This window comes from Aspergillus thermomutatus, assembly GCF_002237265.1.
Source record: "Aspergillus thermomutatus strain HMR AF 39 chromosome Unknown NODE_81, whole genome shotgun sequence".
NCBI classification, from domain to species: domain Eukaryota; kingdom Fungi; phylum Ascomycota; class Eurotiomycetes; order Eurotiales; family Aspergillaceae; genus Aspergillus; species Aspergillus thermomutatus.
Genome location: NW_020798130.1, coordinates 27,569 through 41,671, shown reverse-complemented (window position 1 = coordinate 41,671; position 14,103 = coordinate 27,569). Strand labels below are relative to the sequence as shown.

General features: G+C 50.8%; 6 protein-coding genes across 6 annotated transcripts; 2 read left to right on the top strand and 4 right to left on the bottom strand.

Moving 5' to 3' along the window:
* Window positions 1-383: 383 nt before the first annotated feature.
* On the top strand, window positions 384-1,052 carry CDV56_105034 (putative DRAP deaminase; the record flags this gene model as incomplete). Its single annotated transcript, XM_026758653.1, has 1 exon — window positions 384-1,052. The coding sequence occupies one exon, from the start codon at window positions 384-386 to the stop codon at window positions 1,050-1,052; it is 669 nt and encodes a 222-aa protein (XP_026614893.1).
* Window positions 1,053-1,332: 280 nt separating this feature from the next.
* On the bottom strand, window positions 1,333-3,073 carry CDV56_104864 (glycoside hydrolase family 43 protein; the record flags this gene model as incomplete). Its single annotated transcript, XM_026758483.1, has 2 exons — window positions 1,333-1,460; window positions 1,525-3,073. 2 exons carry the CDS (start codon window positions 3,071-3,073, stop codon window positions 1,333-1,335), a joined length of 1,677 nt encoding a protein of 558 aa, XP_026614892.1.
* Window positions 3,074-3,855: 782 nt separating this feature from the next.
* Window positions 3,856-4,754, bottom strand: CDV56_104713 (uncharacterized protein; the record flags this gene model as incomplete). Its single annotated transcript, XM_026758332.1, has 2 exons — window positions 3,856-4,325; window positions 4,379-4,754. 2 exons carry the CDS (start codon window positions 4,752-4,754, stop codon window positions 3,856-3,858), a joined length of 846 nt encoding a protein of 281 aa, XP_026614891.1.
* A 923-nt stretch (window positions 4,755-5,677) lies between these two features.
* Window positions 5,678-6,760, top strand: CDV56_104551 (OB-fold domain-containing protein; the record flags this gene model as incomplete). The annotated part of the gene is made up of 2 exons (XM_026758170.1): window positions 5,678-5,810; window positions 6,075-6,760. 2 exons carry the CDS (start codon window positions 5,678-5,680, stop codon window positions 6,758-6,760), a joined length of 819 nt encoding a protein of 272 aa, XP_026614890.1.
* Window positions 6,761-7,063: 303 nt separating this feature from the next.
* Window positions 7,064-9,220, bottom strand: CDV56_104317 (uncharacterized protein; the record flags this gene model as incomplete). Its single annotated transcript, XM_026757936.1, has 2 exons — window positions 7,064-8,190; window positions 8,245-9,220. The coding sequence occupies 2 exons, from the start codon at window positions 9,218-9,220 to the stop codon at window positions 7,064-7,066; spliced, it is 2,103 nt and encodes a 700-aa protein (XP_026614889.1).
* Window positions 9,221-10,146: 926 nt separating this feature from the next.
* CDV56_104102 (uncharacterized protein) lies at window positions 10,147-11,376 on the bottom strand (the record flags this gene model as incomplete). Its single annotated transcript, XM_026757721.1, has 5 exons — window positions 10,147-10,263; window positions 10,316-10,645; window positions 10,715-10,822; window positions 10,889-11,072; window positions 11,318-11,376. The coding sequence occupies 5 exons, from the start codon at window positions 11,374-11,376 to the stop codon at window positions 10,147-10,149; spliced, it is 798 nt and encodes a 265-aa protein (XP_026614888.1).
* Window positions 11,377-14,103: the final 2,727 nt, after the last annotated feature.

Here is a 14,103-nt window from a genome sequence, read left to right as displayed (position 1 = left end):
CAAAATGGTGTTAGAGCCTCCAAAGAACCCCAAAAATCGATGTGAAACAGATGAAAAAAGAGTCAAGCAACTGGTTGTTTTGATATGGGTTGGATGTTTGGCTGAGAGAAAACGCGACTTGGACGCGACACAAAACCACTTGGACTACCTCATCGGGTTAGACTGGGGATAGCTGATCACAATTCGTCATAGTTTGCACTGTCTTTGGAGCTCCTCCACCGAGTAGACATGCTGTAATTCAACCATCACCAGTAGCTGTTCATTATTCTTGCTGCTCACTGAATCAAAGAAGCACAATCATCTACGACTCTACATTCTCGTGAAACTTCACCTCACTACCAGCTCAGATTCAAGTTACTCATACTCACAGCGACCGTCGCGAAATGACCGCATCCCCCCACCTCGACTACCTACGCCAATGCCTCTCCCTAGCAGAGAAGTCCCCTCCCCGCCCAACCAACTTCCGCGTCGGCGCGATCCTCCTCTCCCGTAAAGACGGCGATCTCGAATTCAAAGATGATCGCATCCTCTCGACAGGCTACACAATGGAGCTAGCCGGCAACACACACGCAGAGCAATGCTGTCTTTCCAACTATGCAGCCGTCCACTCCGTTCCCGAGGACAGAATCGCAGAGGTCCTCCCCTCTGAACCCGGTCGGAAATTAGTCATGTACGTGACGATGGAACCATGCGGGAAGCGACTGTCGGGGAATGTGCCGTGTGTGCAGCGGATCATCAACACGCGGGAGGGAGGGCGGCCGGGGATCCAGAGAGTGTACTTTGGGGTCAAGGAGCCCGGGACGTTTGTCGGGGAGTCGGAGGGGTGTAAGATGATGACTGCGGCTGGGATTCAGTGGAGGGCTGTCAATGGGCTGGAGAAGGAGATTCTGACGGTGGCTACGGCAGGGCATGAGAATAAGGAGGAGGAGATCAAGGCTGCGTTGGATAAGGTAGAGACTAACCTGGACGATGTCAGTGATGAAGAAAGACAGAGACAGGCGCAGATACCTCGAAATCCGAAGAAGAAGATGCTGGACGCTGGGCCATTTTAACTATAATGATGTGTCTGTATTAATAGTATATACTCATTTGTGGAGCGCGCAAGCAAGTCAACGGTCACAATGGCATTGCCTTGATAGTGAGATTAAATGAACAAGAATGCAAGGTAATTTCCCCCGAAGATGCTAGATGAGGAGTTCACGAGTCTGCGCACTATATATTGTTTTTGTTGCTTACTGGTCTATATCTAGTTTTCCACATTAATCTGAGATACTACGCAACTCGTCCCGAAAACCTCCAAGCGTTGCCAAGGGGGTCTCAGCGACAAGAGTATCAATAACTCGGGACCACACGACCAAAATCAATCATCTGGCCCTGTCCTTCGTACCTCCATCTGCTGATATATGCTGGCGTGGACCCGGCACCACCGTTCTTCGTGGCATACGCGCCAACAAGCGAGCCTATGTCAAAATCGTCACTATTCAGCGATAACACTTGGTTTAAGTGTTTCGAAGCTACACTTACCTGTAAACCGTCCCGTATCACCACTGACAATCAGCGTGTTGGCACGGCCGATGACCTTCTTCTGCGCAGGGTGCCGAGCCGGAGCTGCCGCAAAGACATACTCGGTGTCACTCACGGCCTGGATCTCAAGCCGGATGATCTGTCCCTGCCATTCCTTGGGAACAGGCACAGTGGCTTCCGGAAGAGCGCCTTCATAATTGCCACGGCCTTCAACCCGGAACCGGAAGGACAGCGACAGTCCGTCGGTTGTCTGGAGGAGGACAATACCAAGATCAATGTGCTGCTGCTGGGTAAGGAAAACAGTAACACCCGCCTCTTCATCGGCAACCTTGGGGTCGAAAGACACGTCCACAGTGTACGTGAACAAGGTGTCGGTCTGTTTGCGCATAACGAGTGCCAGGCCATCATCCGGCTTGAAGTCTGCAGTTCCCGTGAGATTGTAGAAGGAGGGCGTCAGCCGAAGAGTATTCGGATGGCCCCGAGGGGAGACGGTAAAATCCTCTGTCTTGGGATACCGCCAGTACTGGAAGTGCGCCGGAATCGAAGAGCCGGGCTTGAAATCAACCTTGTCTGGTTGCTTGATCCATCCGCCCTCACCGCGAGGAAGTCCCTTGTTCGGTCGTGGGAAAGGCCCCTGCATCTGGCCCCTCACAGGCTGGACGACAGGCCACTCACCCTTCTCCCAAGTTGCAGGGGCAAGAACCGTCTCCCGACCCATGGGATAGTTCTTCCATTCAGGCCCTGACCGGGTGCTCAGCGCCACGGCCCACCAGTTGCCGTTCCCATCCTGGAACAAGTCCGCATGACCGACAGTCTGGAAGTACTCCGAGGTGCCCTTGTTCGACAAGAGCGGGTTGTGAGGGCGTGGCTCCCAGGGACCCGTCCGGTTCTTGGATCGCGCCATGGTCTCCGAGTGGCCGAGCTCTGTACCTCCTTCTGCAATCATGAGGTAGTAATATCCGTCTCTCTTGTACACGTGCGGGCCCTCAGGCCAGACACCTCCGGTGCCGTTCCAGAGGTAGTCAACCGGGCCAACCGCCCCCGTCTTCAGATCGAGTGTGTACTGCTGAATCATGTTGTTGTCCGCAGACGTAACATAGACCGTCCCATCGTCATCCCAGAAGATGTCCGGGTCGATGCCATGTACTCCGAATTCCAGCGGATCGCTCCACGCGGCGTCATCGCACGGATCAGACGAGGTAAACAGCAAGCCCTTGGTCTGCGGACCCAGGTACGAAACGACCAAGTAGAATTTGCCGTTGCGATAGCGCAGAGTGGGCGCATAGATACCCGACTGCTGGCCATCCGTGATGCGAAGGTCTGGGATCTGGCTGGGCCGATTGAAGATATTGCTTGCCAGTTTCCAGTTCCGCAGATCTCGGCTTGCATAAATAGGAAGACCGGGGAAGGCAATGAAAGTGGATGTGACACAGAAGAAGGTGTCCTGCTCCGGTACGTAGGCACAGGTGGGATCCGAGTGCCAACCAGGGAAGAGAGGATTGGTATACGATTGATCACGGATGGGATAGGATAAGCTGGGAGCTGCCATTGTTGCCAAGAGCAAACTGGCAGAGATCTTTGAAAGCAACCCCATGATGAGGGATATCGAGTATCAGTGCCGATCAAGCTCCATTGCCCTCCATCGATGACCCTCCCCTGCTTTTGGACCGTATTTTTATATCCCAGATGTACAAATGCGGGGAAACTGAGATATATCCGCCCATTTTCCACAACTGGCATAACGGTGAAGTTGATTGCACGCCAGGGTCCATTTGGATGCGACATGCATTCCGTCAGAGCAGTTGATTCAGGCTAAATAGCCCATTCATATGGGTAAACCCGTGAGTAGTATGCTTCACGATTGGTGATCAAGCAAAAGATCTGCACTCCGTAGATGGACATGCCGAAATGGGCCAGTGATGCTACATCATAAGAAATCTGAGAAGACTGATTGGAGGACTTTCTCATAGCCAATAAATCACTCCAAAACTAGCCATTCATTGATCAGTTTTGACCACCTGCATAGAGCCATAGGCGTCGATGTGGGAATAGTGCGCTGAGGCAGTTGGCTCCGGCTAAAGAGCGTGGAGACGAGTCCTCTTTTAGTCGAAAAGAACTGGCATATGCCCCATCTGTCGCGAATTTATCATGAAGCGTACGTCCCGGTTGGAACGTAACTCCTTCCGAGAATTTCAGTAGCACTGATCCGTTGGGTGTTGGTAAATTCAAGCGGGATGGAATATCCCGGATGGTTCAGATTATGCAAAGACTGAAATTTGATTACTGGAGCATAGGTAGCTGACAAAGTCACAAAAAGGAGTATACCATTCATCATGACAGATTGGCCTTCATAAACTCCGAGATATCCTTGACCGCCGGATTGACATATTGCTCGTTGTCATAAAAGTCCATATGGGCTGCATTCGGCACAATCACCTTCTTCGTGGCCCCTCCTATCTTTTTGTCCAGGTTCTCTGTGTGCCAGAGAGAACCAGCCTTTTCACCCGCAATGAGGAGAGTGGGCTGCGTTAAGAACACATCCGCCAGGTGGAAAGCGTCAAAGTTGAGGACACGCGGAAAACTTCGAATGAGCATCTTGTTCTCAGCACGGGGATGCTGCGCGCGCGGTGTAAGATAATAGTTGTGTGCTTCTCTGAGATCTGCGGGAGTCTTGTCGTCTGGTTGAGGCGGCACATACGGTGCAGCAGCCATCTCAGCGCCCTGGTTTTCGGCTGAAATTTGCTGAGCAGCTATCTTGAGGGACTCGACATGCTTAGAAGCAGGTTCGTCACCGTACCAGCCTAGTCGCGCGGAATCGCCAATGTTGACCATACTGACTGTAGCGAGTACTGACGATAATCTGCTTTCGCGGCTGCAACGGCGTAGCCTCCGCCGGCACAAATGCCGAGGATACCGATCTTGCTGGCGTCAACGTCTTCCTGCTGCTCGAGGTAGTCGACGACGCTCCATACGTCGCTGACTCTTGCCGCTGGGTCCTCCAGAAAGTGAGGCTCGCCTCCACTCTCGCCCTGGTGAGAGGCATCGTAGGAGACGGTGACGAAACCCTCTTGAGCGAGCTTCTTTGCATAGAGACCGGCCGTCTGCTCTTTGACGCCACCACCAGGATGTACTATCACGATTGCAGGAAACTTGGAGCTGGACGATGTCGCAGGCTTGTGCAGCAAGCCAGCAAGCTGAATTGGCCCTTTCTTGATCGAGATGGCCGACATGGTGAAGGTTGACTTGAAACTGCAGAGTTGAATAGGGTGTAGGTCCTGAGTGTTTTAGTCCCCTGCTTTATATATTGTCAGTCCATGATGTCAACTTCATATTGAAAAATTCCGAATATTTTCGGACGCAGGCCAGCATTTCGGCCTCGAATTGTCTTAGAATGGATGGTGACGTTAAGGCGTCCGAAGCATATCGGTCAACATTGGAGACGGAGATTGGAGATAGACACTCTAATTACGATAAGTCAGTTATGTCCGAGATGACTGAGAGTGAGTTAGCATAGTTGTTGACAGACAGGAATTGATTTCTTCCTCACCAGTTGGCAGGGAGACCCGATCACGTGAAAACAAACCTGCCAGTCGACTCACTCACTGTGTGAACCACACCATTCTGATTCATATCACCCCAGTTATAACATGTCTCTCGCGCGCCAAATCAATTTATCTGTCAATGGTGCTCAGCGGACTGTCAGAGACCACGACAAAATGACATGGATTATATAACACTATTTCCCCCGTTTCAGCACGACATGGTCCCTTGGCGCAGTCTGCTATCAGTAGGATTATCTGAAGGTTGCGGGTTCGACCCCCGCCGGGAGTGGCACATTGTTAGCTCCCGTGGCGCAATGGTAGCGCGTCAGACTTCTATGCTTGGGGCCTGTCATCTCTCTTCTTTTTGCTTTTATTCTTACTTTATATGCTCTGTATCTCAGCAATAATATCATCTTCTCTGCTACTTTTACGGAATACAGAGTAGTTTCCGCAGCGTTCCTGCAACCCGAGAATCGATCTACAGAATCCCATACGTTAAAACTCACGTGACCCCAACACGCATCGGAAAATGCAGTTTCTCTAATATGTTGCTATCCGCTTGACATCTTGCAACAATATCTCCTCGATATATTGCTTAGAAAAATGATCCCATGGCGACAGCTGAGAATGGCAATCTCGCGTTTTACCCGGCATTCTGCTTTACGGCATCCCCGACCCATTTCGCCTGGGTAAAAATGGCGGCGGTGGATGTGCATCGACTCAAGAGACGGCCGGGATTCGAAGGTATGCCAGCGTACTTGTCTAGATAATTCATTACTGGGTGCATTTTCCCTTTTGTTATACTGCTCTATTTACCTCTTTGTCTGCACACAAAGTAGTCGATGTGATCGGTGTTGACTACCAATGTCTTCCATATACAACCTGCATGAATACCTACCTAGGCTTGTCACCATCACAAAATGGCTTAAGATACATACATACTGCTCAGCCTAATTGAACATGGTGCAGTTGACTAGACAGAAAGTAGCGACTCTAACACACCTCCAGGCCAAAACATCTTCTTTTACCTCAACCACCCCATCCGCTTCGTGTCCCTGGTCGGCATCATCGTCGCCAGAACAGACGTCTTCAAACGCACAATCCTCACACTAGACGACAGCAGCGGCGAGACCATCGAAATCGCCGTCCTGAAAGCCGAGTCCTCAGACCCGGACCCCGCAGACCGGACTACGCAACGACAGCCACCGGAAAAGGCCACACGCCATGTCGCAGCAACCAACAGAACTGACCTGGACATATCGGCCCTCGTCCCGGGGACCGTGGTGCAGGTGAAAGGCACGCTGACGATGTTCCGAGCTGCGATGCAGCTACAGCTAGAGCGCTTCTTCCTGATCCGGGACACGAACGCCGAAATGCGGTTCGTGGATCAGCGGAGCCGATTCCTGGTTGAGGTGCTGACTGTCCCGTGGCAATTGACGGGGGAGGAGGTCGAGCGGTTGCGGCTCGAGGCGGAGGCGGAGGCGGAGCAGGTGGAGGAGGAGCAGGAGCGAGCGCGTAGGAGGCATAGGAAGCGTGTAGAGCGTGAGGAGAAGGACCAGCATCGGATCCAGAGGCTGTGGGAACGTGAGGAGCAGCTGAGAGAGAAAGAGGCAATTCAGTGTCAGGAAGCTGGGCGCAGGGCCATGCGCTATATTCAGCGAAAGCGCGTCATGAACATAAGCAGCGAATTATGAGAGTGGGAATTTCTATATAGAACGGGTGTTCGAAAAGTGTACATGTACGTTTATGAGAAATGACGACTGATAGACTACCGCACATCCAGATGGACGTTTTCATCAAGATTTCTCAAGGCGCAAACACGATATACAGATATAAATCCAAAATCCATTGCATATCAGCAGATCGTTACACGTAAGTCATTAGCTGGAAAAGAACCAAAGCCAAACGCAAACGCTATCATATCAAACAGAGGTATCTTCGAGGACTGGAAAACGCCGGGATAGCAATGAGGTTCAAAGACAATCTGATCGAGACCATCACCTGTAGGTATACGTCTTGTAATCGTACCCGCCACTGCTGCCACTGACTGGGCCACCACCCTGACCGCCAAGCAAGCCGCGGTAGTATTCTTCCTCATTAGCCCAGCTGCTTCGGGAAGGAAGATGGTCATGATATTTGCTCTTTTCGCGTTCCTTCTCCCTCTCCCGAAGTGACTCGTACAGCCTCTGGTCATCACTATCGCGGTACCGCCGACTATCTTCGATGATATCTCCAGGAAGGGTAGATGAAGTGGAGTAGTAATCACTGCCGGAGAGGCCAGAGTGCCGAGATCCAACGTTGTGCGAGCTGGACAGCAGGTCACTTTCTGAATGTCTGTAGTCACCTCCTCCGTGCCCACCTCGAGAAGAGCTCCGTGTCCGGCCATGTATACTTATTGGACGCTGCGATCCGCGACTTCCTGCACGGGGGTACAGAGGATCTTGGCCGTATGAGTCATATGCTTTGCGGGAGACAGGAGGGACAGATCCCTCTTTTGAGCGAGAACCAGTGGAGAAGGAGTCTTTGTGTCGGTGGGAAGAGGCGCCTGGCTCCTCGTATACCTTCCCTCCCCCTGGCTGCGCACTGTATGGCTTCCTCTCACGCTCAATAGGCCGAGACCGGGCCTCTTCCTCGTCATCATCCATTATGGCTGAGGACGTGTGGTGCTGCTGACGGCCCCGCTCTGTCACAGAAGGAGCTGTCTCGGCAGCCGATGCAGTTGAGCTCGTAGACACCTTGTGGCGGTGCGCAGCGACCTTCTTGAGCTCCTCCTCGGTGACTGGAGGCAAGTCCACACCACAATGCTTTGTGATGAATCGATCGAGCTCATCTCTAACGGTAAGATCTGGTGCCTCGGGGAATAGCCGGCGAGGAATCTCCTTTGGGAATCTTTCTCGTCTGTCATCTGGGTTGTTGATAGGCATGTTCAGGACTGCCTTCTGCAACCGTTCGTATTCTCTGTCGGGGTGCGCTTGAATCATCAAGGTAGCCCAGCGTTCGAAACCTCGTGGCGTCAAGCCCGGGATATCCGGCCGCTCGTTCAGTTTAACCTGAACAAGGTGATGTTCGGCTTCTACTTCACGAAACAACCTCGAGATCGAAGACGTACGGTCATCGAAGATATCTACAGATACCCAGATTAGCTTGAGTTGTGAATAGAACAGGTCACTACGCTTACCTTGCCATGGGTAGAGGTCTGAAGGAACCTTGGTATCCTCGTAGAACTTCTGCAGCTTTTCGGGAACGACCACGAGAGTGTTACCTGGAGGGTAGTCCTCGGTCTTGCACACTGTCAGATACGAAATCGCCCAACCGATGGCATCCGTGCTTACCAGATGGACTGCTATGCCGCGCAAGAGTTGGCCCAGCCTCTTCGTTGGCTTGCCGTCCTCAAAGAGCTTGCCCCATATCTTCTCCAACGTTGTCATCTCAGTCACGGTTGCGTCCCTCGACGGTGGTCTCGGTCGTGCTTCCATTTTCTGGCTTTGATCGCTTGCTTGGCTATACGGCGATTCTCTCCTCTCTAAGGGAGGTGCGGGGGAGGGTCGTGCGCTAGGATGAGGGCTCGCAAATGTACCAGGTGGCGGGTACTGCTGGTAGTCGGAAGTTTCGGGGGCGGCACCCGGTTGCGACGAAGATGGCTTTGGTGGTACAGCAGGAGGCGATTCGTATTCGTTATAATTGTATTGGGGAGCATAACGGGGAGGCACCCACTGTGACGGCGCCGGACCGGATGGTGGCTGCGGCGATGGTTGCTGCGGCTGCGGTGGATGCTGGGCTTGGACGTTATCCAAACCGGTTGCTTTGAGCTGTTGGATCACGGTCGCAGTGATTTGGGACAGGACCTCAGGCGATAGATAGGTTGGCGTATCAGCTTTGCGGAAAGCCGAGCTGACAGCCTCATTGATAGTTCCCGTAGATGGCTGCTGATGCCATGAGTATTGCTGAGAGGGCGACTCCGCATACTGGCCTTGAGTTGACGACGGAGCCGGCGGAGGCACTTGGGGCTGTGGCATGTTCACCCGATCAGGGCCGTACTGAGAGGGATAGGGAGGAGGGTAGGTCGGAGAACGATAATCACTGGGGTTTATTTGACCTATATTGCCCGCCTGGTCGTACGGACTGGAGCTTCTTTGGAAGCCATCGTAAGCCATGCAGACTGTCGCCGTCACACAGACAAGTTAGCGACTCTCCACCCTCTGCAAGTGTCACAATCTTCACCAAGCCTGAGCCACACTCTGAGATCAGGGAAAGCGGAAAATTCTGTTGGCGATACCAGTAAGTGACGAAGCTCTCGGTGTGTTATGTGTGGCGTGGGACGAAAAGTTGAGAAAGATATCTGCGCAGGTGTCAAATGAGATGAGGGGCTCAAGATGGAGGGGCTCAGAAAGTGTGGATCTTCGCTTTGAAACAGCAAGTGTGTCGTGTTGAGTCGCTAGCAAGATGCTATGAAGAAAGCAGTTCTGTAAATATCTACCCTCGTACAATGGAAATCAAAAGAAAAGGAGGATCATCGATGGAGACATGCAGCGACGTTGACTTGCGAGGCTAATCTCAGCCTCCAACACGGGGCCATACGTCACCGCTCAAGCGCCGCTGCAGAAGAGGGGAAGCTCAGCGGAAACACATATTAATTTAATGATTATCAGCAGCATGACTGTCGGTGTACATTAAATGTGTTTTTGACAAGGCTGCACTCTTGTCCTGGCATGATAACATTCCGCCTTGCTTGTCACTGATGAGTCTGCGATACAGTACAGCGTGCTAGAGGTCTTTCGAAGAGATATTTGAATACGCACATCATCAGCACCGCTTGCTACATAGTATGACAATCCACGAGCGCCCGAATCGCTGTTGGCAGGTAGTACAGAGCAGTCAATACAATTTCACACTTTCAAACCATGGAATTCGCAAGCCAACTCTTGGTCCTTGCGGGGAAACCGAGGAAGCCGTCTAGTACCGTGGTTCAGCCTACCGTGGCCATTGGGACATTGATCAAGAATAACGAAACCGAAAGTTAACATTTAGTTTCTCTAACTTAACTTATCGAATGAGTCTGCGCCGCAAGATCAAGAATTGCTTAGAGATAGTCTTCGGCCCCGGCCTCTTCTCCTGCCTCCTCGTCGGAAGGGACGGTGGCCCCGATTGGCTCGGGGACCCTCATCGTAGGAGCCTCATGTTTCTCGAATCGCTTCCCCTTCTCGAATTTAGCAAACTGTTCATTAACAAGGGATACATAAGGAACTTACCGGAACCTTGGCGAACTTGGAGGAACCGGCCTTCTTGGGAATGGCTTTAGTGACGGTAGCATTAACATCCACTCCCCATGACGCCCACCCGCCGTGAACGGACCGGGGGGCGCCAGAGGGGGAGCCAGAGCGGCGGTGGGCCACTCCATCAGGGTCAAAAGCCATAAAAGGTCGTCCTGGGCGCGCCGAGTTCTCTTTCTCGTTATGACCTTCAATGAGCGACACGCCGCCAACATCATCGGTGTCTTTCTCCCCGCTGCTGATAACATGTTGAGCAGTGGGAGCGAGTTTCTTGGTGGATGCGATCAAGGAACGAGACTCAACTTGTCCCTAAAATTATGTTAGCACCAGGGTGTATGCATTCGTGGATCATTTTGAGGATGGGTCTGTATGACTGACAGTTGTGTACGTATCGGGGGCAGTGGAAAGCTCACTCTCAGTCAAGAGCTTGGGCTCCTCGAGAACTGGTTCGGCATCGGCGTGACTCTGCACGCAATTCATGCATCTCTGGGAGAGAATCGGATGTCAGCTAGATCCTTAGCCACTAAGTGAGACCTGAGGCAGTAATCCTACCGCTGCGTCCCTGTCTTGTCTTTGAGCTTTGGCAAATTCATCAAGACTCTTGATCTTATCACAGATACAGCACTTCAGTTCAACGGTCTGATTTCCCGAGCAGATGCGGCATTTTGTGTTGTTCTTCGTCAAAGCGACATTGGCACCGTGACTCAGGATGGCATGACGGAGGGCTTCGAGTTGCCTATTGGAGTAGTTACTCGACGAACGAAACTTGTTGCAGGTTCCACATTTGATCCTATTCTATGTCAATTGAATGCATGGATAAGGGACGAACGAGCGACGGATAGATGACTTACTTCTCTGGTATGCTGACACTCTGAAGCCTACAGTTGTCCTTCCATCAGTTTCTCGGTGTTGTTGGTAGGCAATAGTCTCTCATCAGCTTCTCAGTGGTACCTGGAAGCAAAGATGGGGAATGACACCTACCGTTTCTTTATCTCATCGCTGTAGCCTCCAGCATACGCACTTCGAAAGGTTGGAGGCATCTTGTCTTGAAGGTTGTTCAAGGAGGAAGGTAGGGGCTGGGAATGGTAAAGGAGTGAGTGGCTCGAAGAGAGAGGGGATCGAGGCAGACGGTTCAAGGAAGAGACATCAAGAGGAGGCAGATGGTGGCCTGGGGACATAAATACTGCTCACCAACACTTCTGGATGTTTCCGTGCACTTCAGTCCAGGCTAATGAAGTCTGGTGAATACAAATCCAATGTAGTGAATAGAAGAGATGGTCATTCTGAGCTGTTAACTGAAAGATGATGCTAAAGGGTGGCTACAAGAAAGATAATTCACAGCAAACAGAAGAAACGTGTGCCGGTCTGCCTGCATCTCAGTAAGAAGAGAGTTAAGGACGGAAAGAGAAGCTCTATGTGTTCTTTCTCTCAGTGAGCAGCCACCTTACTGTGCAGAACAGACCTAGGAGCACCTGATACTTAGTTTTGTTCTTTTCAGGATGTGATTAACGAGTTTGTATCTGGGGCAATCAATCCATCTTGACTATCTGCTAGTATCCTTTATGGCATAGATGCATCAACAGTATGGCATTATTCCTTTGAATGTAGACTTACTGTAAAGTAAGTCGAGCATAAATGACTGAAGAGCAAGCAAGCTGGATGCAATCAAACAAAAAATGGAACATCGACTAATAGGAGTTCGATGTGAGACAAAAGTCATTCAGGCGGAGCAGATGCCAATCAATTCTGACAGCAAAGTCGACGTGTATTCAAAATCCTCATGAAGACTTCATCAAAGACTTTGAGGTTAGGAACAGGATTCTAAGAAGGAATATTAGCTACAAAGGACAAGAGAGGGCAGAAAGGAATATGAATTGCCTATATAACAATAGGAAGCAGGGCTCACAGGATAGTAGCTAAACTTCCTGGCCTCTACCTAGGTAGCTGCGACATCCTTCAAACCACATCGCTGAATTCCTGGTTGGCTTCTGGTCAACTGAGTTCTGGTCTACTAAGTAACCATTATTCGAAAGCTACAGAGGAGATCAGAACTCGAAGTGGCGTACCAGACGCAAACATGACTGAGCCAACATATGGAATGGGTTGGAAGCAGCAAACGGCTCATGTTGAACGCTATCCCTAGGTCAACGCACACGTGATTATTATGTTCATTTCCTCCAATCAACGCTTTACACAACCCATATGGTGTACGGCGTATCAAGGTAGGTAGGTAGTCTACTACTTGAGCATGGCTGGGAATACCTGGTTACTCCAATAATAGCCGCGAGGCGTATGCAAACACTTGTCATATGATGGGTCCTGTACGGTCTATCCAGGGAACAGGGAGATCCGAAATGCTGTGCAGTTGGATCCATCCGTTTGGGATGACAGCGTCCAAACGTCGATGGTTTGGCCTCTCGCTCGGAATGAGCAAGTCATATCCCGGTGGTCACAGCAGCAACGAAAGATTACCCATGAGATTCAAGATTCAAGATTCAAGATTTCAGGCAATTTTGGTAAGGATCTGTCTAGTGTCATTCCAGAAGCATGTCTAATTGACGAGCCGTGTCTGGCAGGGGCTGCTCTGTTGATCCTCCGCGGTTGGTACCTCCTCTTGAGACCTGACAATCTCGGTTAGTCTCCTCTAACGGTTTAATAATAATTGATACTGCTAAGGACGGGGACTCCCGCGATGCAGCGAGCTTCTGTGAGCTCTCTCCGGTTTTCCAGGCAAAGAAGGGGATGGCAAAGGATCAGTAACTCCCCTTGATAATCTCCCGTCATCAAAATCCCTCATACATAATTTCTGTCTCCTTAATCTAAATCCTTCTGGAAGGTCATAGAAGCACAGCGGCTTCGACGCCTAGATCTGACTAGGTACCACTAAGTGGTGATAGTGGTCTGAAGATTCTCCATCATGGTTAGAAAATGATGTTGTTCGTGGCAAATAAGGAGTGTAGTACAGAACATTAGTTGTTGCGCATCAGAGAGAGTCTCCAACTGTCTGACAATTCTGTGTTAGTGTGACTCTGTCTTCATTTTTGAATTTCCCTTTTCTTTTTCTTTTTTGTTCACCTCAAGGACGGGTCGCAGATGAGGTGGTTCCACCACAGGATCCTCTTTCGCCCCTCTTTCCCCAGCGAACCTTTCACCGTTCACTACCTACCTACACTAGCAGAACTACCGACCACTAAACGACTAGAACAATGACCGGTTTCTCGGATAGCTGGGACGGGCCTATACTGAAGTGGGGATCCGCATTCCCCGAGTGACCCGGCGCAATCAGGAGACCCACGAAAAGTCGAAAATTCGCATACAAAATCCGCTCACCTTTTCCCGGCTGGACGGAACCATTAATCCTGGCCAGCTTTGCCAATGATATGGTAGCTACTTACCTAGTCCGTACATGATAGGTACCTAGTTTTTATTCTTGAGCCAGGAGCTACTACTACTAAGAACTGGTCTTTACTAGCTGTTATTGCCACCCACCTGAGGTCTAGCCCATCTTTTTCTGGTCACACACCTTTCCTTCTTATGTCCGGGTGCCCAAACTCCAAAGTCTGCTGTGTTCTCCTGTTTGTAACAGTACTGAGTAAACACACATTACCTGTTGACCTTTTCAGAAATTCATTTTCAGTCAATTTTTCTCTCCAATTTCCAGGCATTATTTTCTTTGCTTGTCATAGATACCTGTCAGCCATCCCTATGAGCAACAGTGTAAGGCCTGAATAGAGTGACAAGTCAACAAAGCAATCGTAGCTGATGTC